Raw genomic sequence first — 17900 nt, forward strand, 5'->3', positions numbered from 1 at the left:
TGAAATTTTCCATTTTGCTAAACTATTAAAAAATTGAAATGGAAGTTCATCTCCACAATATCTGAAATGTACATCTAATACCATTGATAGATTTTTTAAAAAAATAAGATTTTTTTTTATATTAAAAAAAATCAGCATTTTTAATGCTTTATTGAGCCCATTTGATCAAAAGCTTTTGTAATTAAAATTATACGGCAGGAATTGCTGTTTTTGAAATGAAAAATCTATTTCATTGTCTTGTATTTTAAAGGGGAACACAAAACCATATTATACTGCACATTTCTTCTGCCTGTGATGATTTTACGGACCTTATAACTTGGCAGAAATGCATTGAAAATATTTTATCCAAAGAGCTTTGCAACTTGGCATACTTTACTATCCCATTAAAATAAAAATAGCTTCATGGGTTGTAATCTGTTGGCAGTTAATCATTGCACTACGCTCTTTCTTTACCTGTGTATATGCTTCTTATGAAAACGATTAAAGACACTTGGGACAGTTGAATACCTCTAGGCTATGTTGAACTATTATGCTAAGCTGCAATGTGTATCTTTAAGTGAGCCTGTCAGAAGAAACTGAAGTCATTTCACAAGTATAGTAGTCACCTATGGGGCAAATTGCAGTTTAGAAGTGCATAGTTTAACCTTTTGGGCTTAATTTTACAAATGTGTTATTATAATTATTACTGCTGATTATTATAAGTGGTTTTTAAGCATTTATTCCAGGCAAGCATTTATTCCTCTCCGTCCCTGCCTCATTCTGTTTATTTTGGGAGGGGAGCTGGCATTAAATTTGATTGAATTTTAAGACTGGGATATTATTGTAATGTGTGAGAAACATCAGAAAGGTCTATCTTTTGATGAAACAAGTCATAAATATGCCTTCAATCGTGCGCCCATGTAGCATTTTGAACTGGGATGTGACAAGTCTGCAGATGCCATGTGTTTGGTGCCCGTATCCTCATCTATGCGTGAACTCTGAGATTTAGAGAAGTATGTCAGGGTAATGAAGATTTAAAGCTGACCAGTCGCTATAAGGCTGTAGACCAGGATGATGGACTGAGGATGAGTCAGCAGGGTTATTGCCGCTTTAAGAAGATGTCTATATAAGGGAGGCCATGAGAGGGCGTCTCTCTCTCTCCTCATGTATCACTCTCCTCGTTGTGTTCTATCATCTGTCATGTGCATTGTAGTTCTCCGTGTAGAGTTGAAGATTGATTGATTGCCTGGTATGTGCCTATCACGTGTATGTATGTATATAGAAGTCTTGTATATAAACCAGTGGTGAAATCCAAATTTTTTTACTACTGGTTCTGTGGGCATGGCTTGGTGAGTGTGGTGGGCGTGGCTTGGTGGGTGTGGCAGGGGAAGGATATTGCAAAATCTCCATTCCCATCCCGCTCCAGGGGAAGGATACTGCAAAATCTCCATTCCCACCCCACTCCAGGGGAAGGATTCTGCAAAATACCCATTCCCTCCCCCTTCCTGGGGGAAGGATATTGCAAAAATTCCATTCCCACCCCACTCTGGCGCCTGCCAGAGGTGGTATTTGCTGATTCTCCGAACTAGTCAAACTTTCCGCTACCGGTTCTCCAGAACCTGTCAGAACCTGCTGGATTTCACCCCTGATATAAACCACTGTTTATAAGACAAACCTCTGTGTCCTTTATTTTGCTCTTTGGTTGTCTCAAAATAGTAAGTCACACTGTAAACACTCTGACAAAGTAAATTTAGCTTCTCATAGGAGGAGGAAACGTGGATACAGAAAGTGTCTGAAATGGCAAAAAAAAAGTAGCTGAACTGAATTAGATATTTCTAATTTTAATAATTAATTATTTAATTCTATAATAATTCTTATTAAATCATAATAACAAACTCTAATTACAGCTAATACTTTAGAAGATAGTCTCAAGATCCAGAAGGATCTTGCCTGGAGCAGTGCGCCCTATCCAACATGATGTAGTTCAGTGGTGAGAAAAATAAGGTCCTGCACTTAGGCAGGAAAAACCAAATGCATGGATATAGAATAGGTGGCTCAATAGTAGTAACTGGGAAAGGTATCTAAGTGTCCCTAGTGGACTATCCCTTAAATATGAGCCAGCAGCGTGCTGCAACTGCCAAAAAAGCCAATGCAGTCCTAGGATGTATCAATAGAGGGACAGTGTCAAAATAATGAAGTGATAGTACTGCTCTACACCATGCTGGTAGGACCACAGTTGGATTTTCTGCATCCAGTTCTGGTCTCAATACAAAAAAGATGTTGAGATGCAGTGGTGGGTTCCTCCCGGTTCGGCCCGGTTCTCCTGAGCCTCTAGTGGTGACGATATGACGATATGACATCACCGAACCAGTTTATGACCATTTTTGAGACTTAGGAGCGGTGCAGCATCCCCAGATGCTTGACAACTGATTCACATTTATGACGGTTGCAGTGTCCTGGGGACACTTGATCATTTTTTGCAACCTTCTGACAAGCAAAGTCAAAGGGGAAAACAGGTTCACTTAACAACCGGCTTACTAATTTAACAACTGCAGAGATTCATGCAACAAATGTGGCAAGAAAAGTCATAAAATGGGGCAAAACTCACTTAACAAATTTCTCACTTAGTAACATAAATGTTGAGCTCAGTTGTGCTCGTAAGTTGAGGACTACCTGTATTATAGTAAAATACTGTACCGTACAGGTATTCCTCGAGTTATGACCACAATTGGGCCCAAATTGTATGTTGCTAAGTGAAACATTTGTTAACTGAGTTTTGCAACATTTTACAACTTTTCTTTCACAGTTGTTAAGTGAATCATTACATTTATTAAATTAGTAATATGGTTGTTAAGTGAATCTGGATTTCCCATTGACTTTGTTTGTCAGCAGGTCAGAAAAGGTGATCACATGATCCTGGGATCCTGCAACCATCATAAATGGGAACCACTTGCCAAAGATCTGAATTTTGATCACGTGACCATGGGGATGCTGCAATGGTCGTAAGTGTGAAAAATGGTCATAACTCACTTTTTTCAGTGCCGTTGTAACTTTGAATGGTCACAAAATAAACCCTTATTAGATACAGATATGGAAGACAAATACATTTTAGTAATCCTTCGGAGTGGAAATGTTTGGGAAGAGAAAGTTGCTTATGGAAAAATTGTTGGGAAGAAAAGCAATTAAGATTTCTTTCTATTTTCTTTTAACACCTCTACGATATTCTTTTGCCTGTCTATCTATCTCACAATTTTGCTTTGGAAAAAAAAATAGTTGTTGGGACTTTATTACATTTCTGTTTGAACATGCCTTCCTGCCATATTCTATTTTTAGTTATCCTAAACATGCTAAGAGACTTTAACTTTTGTTATAGAAACATCAAGGATAATTAATTAAAATAATTTGCCTGGAAATTTCTTGTGTCTCAGGAGCCAGCTTTATTTGCTGGGACTATGAGGAAGAATTTGGATCCTTTCAATGAATATAGTGATGAAGACTTGTGGAATTCTTTAGAAGAGGTAATTTTTCTGGAAAACAATGCTTTCCAATGTATTATGATATACAGAAGACTTCTGTTCTGTTAATTGGTTCTTGGTAGCCTTGTTCTAACATCACGGTAAGTTAGAATAACCTGAACAAGAGTGTTGTTAACTTGAGCAGGAAATCTGATGTCCTTTAAATATTTGGGGTTATAAATGCTCTGGTCCCTCATTAGTGAGCATGTTAACTGCCACTGATGGAAGAGTTCAGTATGTACAATGGGCATCTGGTAATGTATCCCAAATTGAACTAATCGTATCAGCTATATCCATATCTTGTTAACTCATTTCAATCACTGAATTCTGGCTTGCCCCCCCCCTCAATGTCATAAACCCATAATAAACTATGACCTGCTTATTTTAAAGCATTTTTTAAAAATAAGATGGTATGGATATTTTGAAATTAGATGCAAAGCATCTTAATGAACTTTAATGATTCTTGATGAATGTATCTTTTCTTTTATATACTCTGAGAGCATATGCACCAAGACAAATTCCTTGTGTGTCCAATCACACTTGGCCAATAAAAAATTCTATTCTATTCTATTCTATTCTATTCTATTCTATTCTATTCTATTCTATTCTATTCTATTCTATTCTATTCTATTCTATTCTATTCTATTCTATTCTATTCTATTCTATTCTAGTTTAGTCTAGTCTAATGACTAATGATCTCTTACAAAAATTTAACTTAGAATTACTGTTATAACTGCTTATAGGTCCAATTGAAAGAAGCAATAGAAGACCTACCTGACAAACTGGAGGCACAATTGGCAGAATCTGGATCTAATTTTAGCGTTGGCCAAAGACAACTGGTGTGCCTGGCCAGGGCTATCCTGAAGAAGAATAAAATACTGATCATCGATGAAGCAACTGCAAATGTTGACCCGAGGTAAACAGGAACTACAATTTATCTCTGGTATTATTATAATGTTGGTCCATTGTCATTATAATTTACATAGAGTCTCAGTGTCTGATATGAAAAATAATTAGAAAAATGCTTACTGCAGTGGTAAAAATCCATTATAAAAGCAACGATGTTAATAATTATAAACATAATAAGTAGATCATTACAGATGAACACAAATGGAAAAGCTGATTACTCTTAGAGAAATTCAACTGTTCATTTTGGCGAAATATCACATTCATTATCAATGGACCTTCTCCAGACCTTCTTGCTTGAATGCTCTTCTCATCAGTCAGTCCGTCCATCCATCCATCCATCCATCCATCCATCCATCCATCCATCCATCCATATATCTATCTATCTATCTATCTATCTATCTATCTATCTATCTATCTATCTATCTATCTATCTATCTATCTATCTATCTATCTATCGCCACCCATCTCAGCAACTGACTCTGGGTGGCTTACAGTTCAATATTAGATTTAAGAAAATGCATAAAAATGATATTTCTAATCCAGGTAGCCCTTAACTTAAAACCAGCCACTTTTAGGAACAACGAACCTAAAAAAAGGTACTTAACAAGTACCGGATTCAAAGTTCTGATGCCATCTCTCGCTTACATGGTCACTTGATTGCTTTTTGGGCACTCAGCAGTTGGCTTGCATTTATGGTGGTTTGCAGTGTCCCATAGTCATATGACTGCAATTTATGACTTTTTCTGCCAGAAAAACGATGTTTATTCCGGTTTCTACTAAAAATGTGTCCAGAGCTATGGACATGGTGAAGGGGGAGTGAGGGGATGGTTTTGGGGGTTTTGATTTACTGAGGGAAAACATGGACCTCTCAGATTCAGGTTTTCCCAGATGTGCCAGTTTACCTATTCTAGTAAATAGAACTTTGAAAAATGCTTGCTTCAGAGTTTTTACTTGGAGTTGGGGGGTTTTCTAGAACGCTGGCCTATGACTATTGTGAAAAATAAATTCACTTAATCACCATGGCATTTGCTCAACAAGTGCAGTTTTACTTAGCAACTGCCACAAAAAAATGTCAAAAAATCGGATTGGCCATCTGATGACCCGTTTAACCAGCACAATTTACAAGCATAATTCCAGGCTCAGTTATGGATGTAAATCAAGGATTATCTGTACTATATAAAGAACCAAATACATTGATAATTGTTTACGGAACAAGAAGGCAAAATTCCATTCTCTGTGATTTAATTTGATTTTTTAAATGAATAAAATATATAAAGACTAGTGTAGATTCTTAATGACAATTGTAGCAACTCTTTATGAATATACTCTCCATGAAATTTGCCTTATCTCTGATATAATTGGGGACACATCAAAGCTATTTTAGTGAGAACGTGAGTACTATGTTTCATTTAAAAGAGGTCAAATGTACTACAGAGAAAGAAGCATTGCATTGAGAAATGAATTATTTGAGAGATTGTACAGGTTGCATTAGCTAGCCTTATGGTAAGCAATGATGCTTTTGGGATGTTTGGGGCAAGAATTCTTACATTTCCTTGCCACTGGGTTAATGAAATTTGAAGTCAAAAGATTGTGTAGATCTGATGTAAACTGTCTTTCCACCAAATTAACTCTTCATGCAATCAATATTATTCATTAAAAGAATGGAGACTTTCAGACTCATACTCTGGCCTGAAATTTGCTCAGTCAATCAGAATAGAGATGGAAGGGACCTTGGAAGTCTTCTAGTCCTACCCCCAGCTCAAACATTTCAGACAAGTGACTGTCCAGCCTCTTCTTAAAAACCTCCAGCGATGTGGAGCACTCACAACTTCTGAAGGCAAGCTGTTCCACTGGTTAATTGTTCTCACTGTTAGGAAGTTTCTCCTTAATTCCAGACCAAAATCCTACACAAATTTTCTATCAAACATTACTATATGTTTATATCTGTCAGCAAATAGTATTTGGTCTGAACACTATAGAATTTGGCTATATGAACTAGAAAGCCCATTTGTCAGTGACATGCATTTTGCATATTTATTTTTAGATTCAGTCAAGGAAATATGGGGTTCTGTCAAACGCAATTCTCATTTTCCTTCTCCTCCTCACTTAGGAAATGACTGCCTGCAAAGGGCTATAACATGCTGTGTTGTAGTGTAACATAACACTTTGACGTGTCTAAAAGGCAAACATGCACTTTGCTGCTACAGTTTATTAAAACATGTTGACATAGAGCTATGCCAAAGAATGTAGGAAAACAAAGTGCCCAGAAGCAGAAACTGTTTTGCTTGTTGCATAATCTCTTCACATTACTTGTGTTGTTTATTTCAGAACAGATGAGCTGATTCAAAAGACAATCCGTGAAAAGTTTGCCCAGTGTACTGTTTTGACAATTGCACACAGATTGAACACCATCATCGACAGTGACAGGATTATGGTGAGCATTAAGGGAAAAGTATATCCCAGAGTAGCTGAAATGGCAAAAATTTTATGCAGACACTCCTTATTAATTCCCTTTCACTGAAAACTTTGGTCAAAGACATTTATAAGTATAGGTATACGTAATATGCATTGTCGGACACAAGTTGTGCATTTTCAGTTATGCACATGAGTATTGAGGCATGTGACACAAAACACCTTTATGAATTAAGAAGGAAAACTTAAATTTGATAGAATTATTTTTCCTTGACAGAGATAGGCAGAGACTGAAGAAAAAGTTGTTAGGACAAGTGGACAACTAAGTCAAATATCTTTCCCAATTTCATCTTCCCTTGGCTGAACCTCAACCTAACATGCAGGCTGGCAATCCAGGACATGGAAATCCAGGGCATCTGAATATTAAGTTGGAGAAGGGTGTTTTGCAATTGAGGAAAAGGGTATCAAAAGTCTTGTTGAATGCAAATCCTTCTATCCAGCACCAATTGTCATCAACCAAACATGGAAGTTTGAGGCCAGTAGTGGCCCTGGGACCCCTGTTTTCCTGATTTATCTAATTATCAAAACTCCACAGCATGGTTTCCCACAATTTTGAGGTAGAAAAAAACACAAACATTGCAGTATATACTGTAAAATAGATTTGGCATAAAATTCCAAGTTTTGTTCTGACCTAGGCTTCCTTAGAAAGTATACAGCACAATTTTAGTCCAGGCAAACCTCTTTTATTTATACAGTTGTGAATTATTTCCATTCACAGTCCAAAAGGCTTCTAAGCAGTCTTTCAGGGTAGTGTTTACAAACACCCACCTTATCTCCCTTGGAATGCTGCCAGACAACTAATTGCCAAACACAGAGCAAGGCCAAACTTAGCACAGAGTCAAACAGAACTTTTCCAAAGCTTTTACCGACCAGATGAACTAATTGCTTCCTGCAAAAGCTCACATCCCATTCGCTTCTCTTTTATGTCTTATGGAGGGGGCAATCATCTCCAAGCCTTACTCCTAAGTCGACCCTGTTTTCTTAATTGCTCCTGTCTTCTGGCAGCTCTGCACATGCACACACTGGGAACAGGCTCCCGCTGTTCTTCTGCCTTGCTGATGTCAGACTCCGGAGACTCCAGAGCAGCAAAGAACTACCAGATGGCCTTGGGCCCCTCTCTGCCTCTGATGCAGAGCCCTCGTCCGAGCCTTCCCCAGACTCCAGGACTGGCTCACGTTCCTCCCCCAACCTCCTCACTGTCTGAATCTGCTGCCAGCTCTGCTGGTTGCTGGTGGACACAACAAGTTTGTCCATGCCTGTTTACGACATGGTTTGGCCCACCATGGCCCTTGCCTACCCACTAAAGTTGGGAGCCAGGAAGAAAGTTCCCACACCTGTTCTAAATATGCCATTGGAACAAGAGAGTTAATGTTAAGTGCTGCTTAAACTAAACAATATCCTATGGTAGTTTACATTGTAAATTGTAATTTGTCGCTTCTTCAACCTGTTTTCGCCATAGCTACATAACTAATTGGACGCAGGTAATGGAATGTAGGTTTGCAAATCTGACCTTGCATAAAATATCATAAGCATGCAAAGGGTAAATGTGGGTTTTGGTTGCATTTGTGACATTTTGGCAAAATTGTAACAAAAGACACTTATTTACTGCCCTCACCAGAACAGAGAATTCTGCATGTGGCATAGTTATGACTAGATCTGGTAATCTAGTCTGCTTTTCTTATCCTCTTAAAAAGTACTATATGATATATAGGGCCACGGGCAATGGAGGTCCTCACACATTATTTCATCTGTTGAATTTTTTTTTCTCTTTTGCATAGCATTGCTTATTGTGGAAGGTGTGATGGATATTTATGGGCAGTTGAAGTGAATATATACATACATACATACCTATATACATTTATATATATATGTTTTTCTTTCTATATATATAATATAGGGATGACTGTGGGATGAGAAAAACTGTGACTTGGAATGCAAAGAATAAATGAGTATGAACTAATAACTGAACTAATAAATACCAATACAGGAGAATATTTGTAGCTCAGGGTTGAAATGAGGGGTCTTGGTGCTCTCTGAGCTTGCTTGTTTTCTTGCATATGTTTCATTACCCAAACTAGGTAACATCCTCAGTGCTAGTAAGGGGTGTGGTTTGCTGTCAGTTTATATTCTAGTGGCTTGCCCTGACAGTGTTGGTGGGGGTTGTCTTAGATATTCTTTGGTTGCGTTGTTTATTGTTGGCTTCTTTGGCAGTTTCTTGATTGGGGTATTGTTTACTTGATTGTTGGTCTGATGTTAGTACTGGAGTTAATCTATGCTTATCTGGGTCAATGGTGAAATCCAATTTTTTTTATTACCAGTTCTGTGGGCGTGGCTTGGTGGGCGTGGTGTGGCTTGATAGGCATGGCTTGGTAGGCTTGGCAGGGGAAGAATACTGCAAGATCCCCATTCCCACCTCACTCCGGGGAAGGATACTGCAAAATCCCCATTCCCTCCCCACTCCTGGGGGAAGGATATTGCAAAATCTCCATTCCCACCCCACTCTGGGACCAGCCAGAGGTAGTATTTGTTGGTTCTCTGAACTACTCAAAATTTCCACTACTGGTTCTCCAGAACCTGCTGGATTTCACCCCTGATCTGGGTGCTGACTGCTGGTGGAGATGTGCTTGGGTCTTTTTGTTCTCTTTTTGGGTGCTTAATTGTTTCTTTTTTATAGTCTATAGATGTTGTTAATGTCTATGTGTCTATTGATGGCTAATTTGTCAGAATACCAGACTTCTAGAGATTCCCTGACATTTTGGAACTTGGTTTGGTCCAGGATGGTCACATTTTCCCAATTGACACTATGGTTAAGTCTGCCTATTTGTTGTGAAATTAAAGAGTTTCCGTCATGTCTTCTGACTGCCAGTTGGTGTTCATGGATGCGTTCTGCCAGTCTTCTGCCTCTTTGTCCTACATAGTGGTTGTTGCAGTCATTACATTGTATGTTGTGGATGACTCCTGTTTTTTCTTCTGGCGTTGCTGGATATTTTGGTTTGCTTAGGATGTTTTGAAGGGCTTTAGTTGGCTTGTGTGCTACACTGATTCCATATGGTTGTAGTAGTTTGTTGGTGGTTTCTGAGATATTCTTGAATGTATGGCAGTGTAATTCTTTAGGGTTTGTGTTGGTTGTGCTGTATTGGGTTGAATGGTCAGGGACATTTTGATAAAGTTGTGTGAGTATCCATTTTGTTGGAATGTGTTGTATAGTTGCTCCATTTCCTTTTTCTGCTGTTCTGGATTGCTGCAGTGAATTTAAGCTCATCTAAATAAAGTCCTTACACAGCTTCTCTTGAGGGAGGTTGGCTTGTTGCTTTGGTAGTGGATCCCCTTGTTGGTATGGTTGGTTTTTCTGTACACTTGCATTTTTAGTTTGTCATTATGGTCTCTGCTGATCAGGATGTCCAGGAAGAGTAAGAAGTTGTTTTCTTCTTCTCTAATAAACTGGAATCCCTTAAATCTTGTATCGATGGTTCTGTGGGAGTTCTGTACTTGGTACTTTTTAATTATGGTGAAGGTGTTGCCTTCATATCTGATCCATATTTTGAGTTGTATTTGTGGCAGTGCAATGGCTTCTAAGATGTTGCATGATGACCTCTGCTCTAAGTCCTGAAAGCGGTGATCCCATAAATGTACCTTTATCTTGCTGGTAAATTTGTGCATCAAATTGGAAGTATGTGGTTAGGCAGAGGTTTATGAGATCCATAATCCTGGGTGTTTTAATCTTTGTGTATTTGGTTAAGTCAAGTGTGCTGTGGAGGAATGTGGTCATGGATTCTTTGGCTAATTCTGGATCTGAATGTGAATCAAATGAATAGATGCCTTTGAACTAATAAATGAAACAAATTAAAAAATTGACATGTTTGTGAAGTTGAGAGATAAATGAAAGATAAAATAAATCTGATTGAATTGACTGATTTTGTGAATAGAGTTGAGGAATACCTGCAAGGAAGGGAAGGTGTAGGTTTAATTTTAAAATGTATATCAGAAAACATGATTGTGTGTAATTTAGGTACTTGTAGGTTCGTATGAAAATTGGAATCCTTAAGGTAGTATCATCTTATGCTCCTATGAATTAGATTGTATACATGGAAAAATTAAGAAGGAGTCTGGGTAGAAATTGTGTAATTTACTCCAGAACTAAAACAAATATCTTCAATTAGATGACAAAAATGAGTAAGAAAAAATTCAGGAAAGGCAGAAAAAATTAATAAACCATTTTTTAGACCCAAAAGTGAATTAGAATGATGACCAGTGAGTATTTGCTTAGAAAACATTTGTTTTGGACATTAACGTCTACTAGTTTTAATGTTTGTAAGCCATCCAGAGTCATCTCTGAAAGGATGGGCGGCACAAAAATTTAATAAATCTATATACATATAATTAATGTCAATTTTGTGATTGAAAATTGACAGAATTAATGAAGGATGCAAAGGATGAGAAATTATGAGCATAGGACAGGCCATTTTTTAATGTCCAGAAAGGATCTTGAGAACAAAAAAATGAATTAGCAAAAGAAGAAAAGAAGTAATACCACCTTTAAAGCGCTCCATGGCATAGGATCAGGATATCTACGGGACCACCTTCTGCCACCAACAGCCTCCCACCAACCAGTTCGCTCCCACAGAGAGGGACTCCTCAGGGTGCCATCGGCCAAGTTATGCTGGCTGGCGACACCCAGGAGGAGAGCCTTCTCTGTCGGAGCCCCTGCCCTTTGGAATGAATTGCCCCCGGATATTAGGAACATCTCTGATCTCCGGGTCTTTTGCTGTGCCCTCAAGACCCTACTGTTCCGACAGGCGGGGCTGTCTAATTGAATGATTTTAAATTGGGTTTTAACTTTGGGTTTTAAAATTCGGCCAAAACTATTTAATGATTTTAATTAATTTAAATATACAATAAATATTGTATATTTATGTTTTTAATTTTGGCTGTACACCGCCCTGAGTCCTTCGGGAGGAGGGCGGTATATAAATAAAATAATAATAATAATAATAATAATAATAATAATAATAATAATAATAATAATAATAATAATAATGTAATGAAACCAGAGGAAAAGTAGAATGCCTGCGAAAAATGAGTCCTGTATGAAAAAGTATTAGAAGGTTGACTAATCTCACAACAGAATGAAATGAAAGCAGATGTAAGGAAAGAGGATAAGGCAGCTGCTTGCAACAGCATGAAAAAGAATTGATGTTATGGAATGCCATAGAAGAGTGTTAAGCTGATGGGAGATATGGAGAAGGATGCTTAGTGGAATGACGAAGAGGAAGAGCTGAAAGAGGTATACAAACCATACATGGAAGCAAGAGAAGGAAGATTGGCTCCTAGGCAAGAGATTAATAAAATGGACTATAATCAGGAAGGGTATTTGTGCACACCAATTTAGCTACATATGCTTTTTATTATTATTATTATTATTTTTTTTTTGGCTTACTACTTCTTGCTCTAGAAGAGTTCTGTTTCAATAGGCTTCTCACGTCTAATCAAAAACCTGCTCTGCTGGTAGTTGCTTATTCCCAAACTTTATCCAAAATATTGTTTTTTATCTCCCAAATTTGACCCTGATTATTCTCTATGAGAATCCATATACAAACTGTCCAGTCCAACTTGGTTATTCATAGAGAAGGTGTTCTAACAAGTTTGGGATAGCTAATAAATTAACCTTTTGTGTTCTATTTTGACACCTTTAATTTAAAAAGATACAAAAGATGGGGGAATGTTGTGCCTGACATCCCATGGAACCACAACTAGTCACTGTGAATGATACTGTGCTATAATGGAGCACAATCCCATGTAGCATATAGTAATTTGGTGGTAAATTGATTTGAAGGAGCCTTGTTGGCTTGACTGCAGAATGTCTAATTTGAGGGCCACAATTATACCTTATTAGCCTCCTTCATCCAGGTGACCTGTTAAATCTAAATTGTTTTGGGTTTTTCCCCTCTTTAATTATCTTATTTGTCTCTATCACTATTTGGCAGTACAGATTCCTCACCTCTTTTGGGCGAGTGAGTCAATTTGAAATTAGAAAATCCATGATATGATCTCTATGGGGAATTGTTCATGATTTGCAAAATGGCTACTGCAGTCTCAAAATGCATGTTACCTAGCCCCTGGAATTAATGTCAGCTCCAACCTTTGCTTGAGCTGTTCTCCATCTTTATCTTCTCAGAAGAACCATGAAGCTTGTGTGGCATCCAAGTGTTGGAAATGAAGATGATTTTGGAGGCTCATGCTTTCAATTTGTTAATATTAAAAAAACATTTTTTTTTAAAAATGGTTATTTAAAAAAATTAAATGGGGCAAGGGACCTAAAAAAGTAAAGGTAAAGGTCCCCCTCGCACATATGTGCTAGTCGTTCCCGACTCTAGGGGGGGGGTGCTCATCTTCGTTTCAAAGCCGAAGAGCCAGCGCTGTCCGAAGATGTCTCCGTGGTCATGTGGCTGGCATGACTAAATGCCAAAGGCGCACAGAACGCTGTTACCTTCCCACCAAAGGTGGTTCTTATTTTTCTACTTGCATTTTTTACGTGCTTTCAAACTGCTAGGTTGGCAGAAGCTGGGACAAGTAATGGGAGCTCACCCCGTTACGTGGCACTAGAGATTCAAACCGCTGAACTGCTGACCTTTTGATTGACAAGCTCAGCGTCTTAGCCACTCAGCCATCACATCCCTGTTGCAAGGGACCTGGCAAATGTTCCATATGGGCTCCTCTTTTGGCATCCTATTGACTTTCAGCCTTTCCTAAAGATTCTTTATCTTAGTGTCTTGAAGATTCTTCTTTTCTCTGTAATGTATGAAGATGTTACCAGTTACTATTGATCACATTAGAGATCGTTCAGGTTGTGATTTAAACCAAATTTACCCAAATATACAGTATACCTCCAATTATTCGTGAAATAGAATGAGGCTCTACAGCAGGGGTGTCAAACTCAAGGCCTCTGCCAATGAAAATGGAGCTCGCAAGGGCTGCGTGCGGCCCTCCTGAGCTCTGTTTTCACTGGCAGAGGGTTGCAGGAAGCCATCGCAGCCAAAAATGGAGCTCAAGAGGGCTGCAGGCTTCCTTCCTGAGCTCCATTTTCACTAGCAGAAGGTTGCAGGAAGCCACTGCAGTCAAAAATGGAGCTCGCGAGGGCCATGGGCAGCCCTCCTGAGCTCTGTTTATGCTGGCAGAGGATTGCAGGAGGCCGTCGCAGCTGAAAACGAAGCTCAGGAGCCCGTTTTTGCTGGCAGAACGCTTGGGCCATCACAGGAGCCCCAGACATGAGTGACGTCGAGCTGGCCATTCACACCCTGGCCACGCCCCACCCAAGCCCCTCCAAGGTCAAACACAACCCTGATGAGGCCCTTAATGAAATCAAGTTTGACACCCCTGCTCTAAAGTGATGTCTACATTTTCCAATTTTGCAGTGCAATTCTTAATTTAAAAAAAAAAATGTGCAGAAATTGAGGATATGTGAGTTAGTTAGTTAGTTAGTTAGTTTATTATATTTATATACCGCCCTTCTCCCGAGGGACTCAGGGCGGTGAACAGCCATGGTAAAAACAATATACAACAAAAGTTAAAAGCTTATTAAAATAATTCAATCATTCAGCCAAATTTAAAATATCCAACTAAAATCATTTAAAAAACCCTATCAAAACCCAATTTAAAAAACCTTTATCCTGTCAGACCAGCTTGCTGGAATAATAGGGTCTTCAGAGTGCGACGGAAGGCACGGAGGTCAGGGATCCTTCATATGTCCAGGGGCAGTTCATTCCATAGGGCTGGGGCCCCCACAGAGAAGGCTCTCCGCCTGGGGGTCGCCAGCCTACACTGTTTGGCTGACGGCACCCTGAGGAGGCCCTCTCTGTGGGAGCGTATTGGTCAATGGGAGGCAATCGGTGGCAGAATGCGGTCCTGTAGGTAACCAGGTCCTAAGCCATGGAGCGCTTTAAAGGTGGTAACCAACACCTTGAAGTGCACCCGGAAGACCACCGGGAGCCAGTGCAGCTCGCGCAAGATGGGTGTTACATGGGAGCGATGAGTCGCCCCCATTATTACTTGCGCGGCTACATTCTGGACCAGCTGGAGCCTCCGGGTGCTCCTTAAGGGGAGCCCCATGTAGAGAGCATTACAATAGTCCAGACCGGAAGTGACGAGGGCGTGGGTGACTGTGCGCAGGGCGTCCTGCGCAATTGAGGGAGGCAAGGTGCCCAAAAGGTGCCTTGTTATTAGGAAACAAGTATATGATTTGGTCACCCAAATTTCAGAGATTATTTAAGAGACATAATTGTATCATATATTTAAATAGGTTTTCTAATCAAAAGAAAATTTATTTTTTCTGAACCTTTGTCAGGAAATATGAATAATCTTTTGGTTCCAGAGGAATTCCCTCAAGTTTTGACTCATTAATAAAATAAGAGCAACAATGTGCAATAAACAAGCAAGATCAAAAATGCTTTCCTAATAAGGGTGTTTTCTTATTTTCATTAAAATGGCATAGTCTTAATGATACATAATTATTTGGGTTTGTTTGATTCAGTTACTGCAGAATAGAGATGAATTAGACCTCTCCATTCATCTCTTATTATTTTGAATCATAGTGTACTTCATGTATAAGGTCATTTGACTCTTCGCATCAAATATATTTTAAACATTAATCTCATCTTTTCTGGGAACAATTCATGTTACCCTCATAATTGATGTTTATCTTGTGATCCATATTCTTTAGTCCAGTTCCTTGGACCTTCCAACAGGGATGCTATTCAGCAGGTTCTGACAGGTTCTGGAGAACTGGTAGCGGAAATTTTGAGTAGTTTGGAGAACCGGCAAATACCACCTCTGGCTGGCCCCAGAGTGGGGAGGGAATGGGGATTTTGTAATATCCTTCCCCTGCCACGCCCACCAAGACACACCCACCAAGCCATGCCCATCAAGCCACACCATGCCCACCAAGCCATGCCCACAGAACCGCTAGTAAAAAAAATTGAATTCTACCACTGCCTTCCAACACGATACTTTAATAACTGTGAAACACAGCCAGAAGAGATTTGGAAGAAGTCACATCATTGTTTGTAAGATGTAAACTGAATTTTTATGCTGAGCTTTTCTTTCATTTCATCATGGCAAACTCTGTAACTTAAGGGTTGCAAGAAATCCTGGGGAACCATCTACTGCAACCCCCTGCCTAGCATAAAAATCACAGAAAAAGAGCTGTATCAGAACACTATCTGGCAGGGTGAGAATCCACTGTAGTACCTAGCAAGCTAAACAACTGGGCGGAAGGTACTTACATGAACAAGGTAGAATGGATACCCACCAGAGGTGGTATTTAGCAGGTTCTGACCAGTTCTGGAGAATTGGTAGTGGAAATTTTGAGTAGTTCGGAGAACCGGTAAATACCACCTCTGACTGGCCCCGCCCCCATCTATGCTCTGCCTCCCGGGTCCCAGCTGATCAGGAGGGAATGGAGATTTTACAGTATCCTTCCCCTGGAGTGGGCAGGGAATGGAGATTTTACAGTATCCTTCTCCTGCCATGCCAACCAAGCCATGCCCACCAAGCCACGCTCACACAACCGTTAGTAAAAAAATTTGAATCCCACCACTGGTACCCACAAGCATTTATTACAAGATGCTTGCAAAGGAGAGAAAGGAAGAAAGAAGGTACGAGACCAACTGTATGGCATACCCTGCCATACATCAAAAACATTTCAGAAGCAGTAGAACACAGCTTCTGATATATGCAAGTGGGTATCACATACCATCCAGAGACTATCATACGAGGACAAATCCTGCATTGCAAAGGTCACCTGGAGGTGGGAGATACTTCTAATGTAATCTACCAGATCCCCTGAGTGGATTACCCCTGTGACTATGTAGGACAGACAGGAAGGAGGCTAACCACCAGATTGAAAGAAAACAAGTGAGTGGTCAGACGAGGAGACCCAAACTCATTGGTAGCCTCACACTACAATGTACAAGGATATACATTAAATTTTGCAGCTATTAAGATTGTTGGCTGTGCAGGCACAAAGATGCCTGCACAGGGAAATGATTGAAGCCTGGGAAGTTGGCCTCTTGTCAGTCAACAGGAGTGCTGGTTCACCACCAGTTTATCAGGTACTTAAGAGCCCAAGGTTTGGCAGCACAACGAAACAACAGCCAATCGCCAGCCATCAACACACCAACCAATGGGAAGGCACCACTTTTTTTTTTAAATTTGATTTATATGCCGCCCTTGTCCGGAGACTCAGGGCGGCTTACAATGCGTTAAGCAACAGCCTTCATTCTTTTGTATATTTATACAAAGTCAGCTTATTGCCCCCACAAACTGGGTCCTCATTTAACCTACCTTAGAAAGGATGGAAGGCTGAGTCAACCTTGAGCCTGGTAAGAATCGAACCTGCAGAAATTGCAGGCAGCTGTGTTAATAACAGGGTGCATTAAACCACTGTACTACCAAGGCTCTTCACATAAATAGAATAGAATAGAAGCATAGAATATCTCAAAGCACATATTCCAGTAGAGAGAAGTTCCCTGAAGATGAGCTCCAGCATGAGTCCGAAAGCTCAGAAGACTAAACTCTGGTCCTGGTGGCCGACCCAGATTAGATCTTGCAATTTACTTTTTGTAAAGATTTTGTAAAGAAGTAAGGTATATTGGGGTTTGGGGGGGAAATGTGGGATATAGTAGGAAAATCTGAATTTGTAATCAACAGGACACTCCTCTGGTCAGTCTGCTCTATCTTAAAATCAACCAGAAACATGGAGTCTGAAAACCTGAAGTACCAGCATCTTGACTTTCAGAAGACAGTCTTCAAAAATTGAGCAATGTTTAGCAATGGGCGGGCCAATTTTTCTTCCAGCCTTGTATTACATTTATATACATTTCCTAATGATCAGAACAGAAAAGTAGGTTGCACAGAAGCCAGAATGTCTGCCATTGTTTTGAGATGTAATGAATACTCTGTGTGAGCAGATCTAATCTTAAGATTCCTCTGTGAAAACAAGTGAGAACTCTCTCTGAGATGTTGGCACTG

The 17900-nt window shown here is 39.6% G+C and overlaps 1 protein-coding gene across 2 annotated transcripts in view; it reads left to right on the plus strand.

The window, feature by feature from the left end:
- ABCC4 (ATP binding cassette subfamily C member 4 (PEL blood group)) overlaps positions 1-17900 on the plus strand; it is a 194821-nt gene that overhangs the window by 149496 nt on the left and 27425 nt on the right. For both annotated transcript variants that reach the window (XM_034417531.3, XM_087895456.1), the window contains exons 27-29: positions 3408-3497; positions 4238-4410; positions 6732-6837. In XM_034417531.3, coding sequence (XP_034273422.2) covers positions 3408-3497; positions 4238-4410; positions 6732-6837 — 369 coding nt within the window. The remainder of the gene's footprint in view (positions 1-3407; positions 3498-4237; positions 4411-6731; positions 6838-17900) is intronic.

This window comes from Pantherophis guttatus, chromosome 5 (assembly GCF_059756535.1).
Source record: "Pantherophis guttatus breed Tessera chromosome 5, ASM5975653v1, whole genome shotgun sequence".
NCBI lineage: Eukaryota > Metazoa > Chordata > Lepidosauria > Squamata > Colubridae > Pantherophis > Pantherophis guttatus.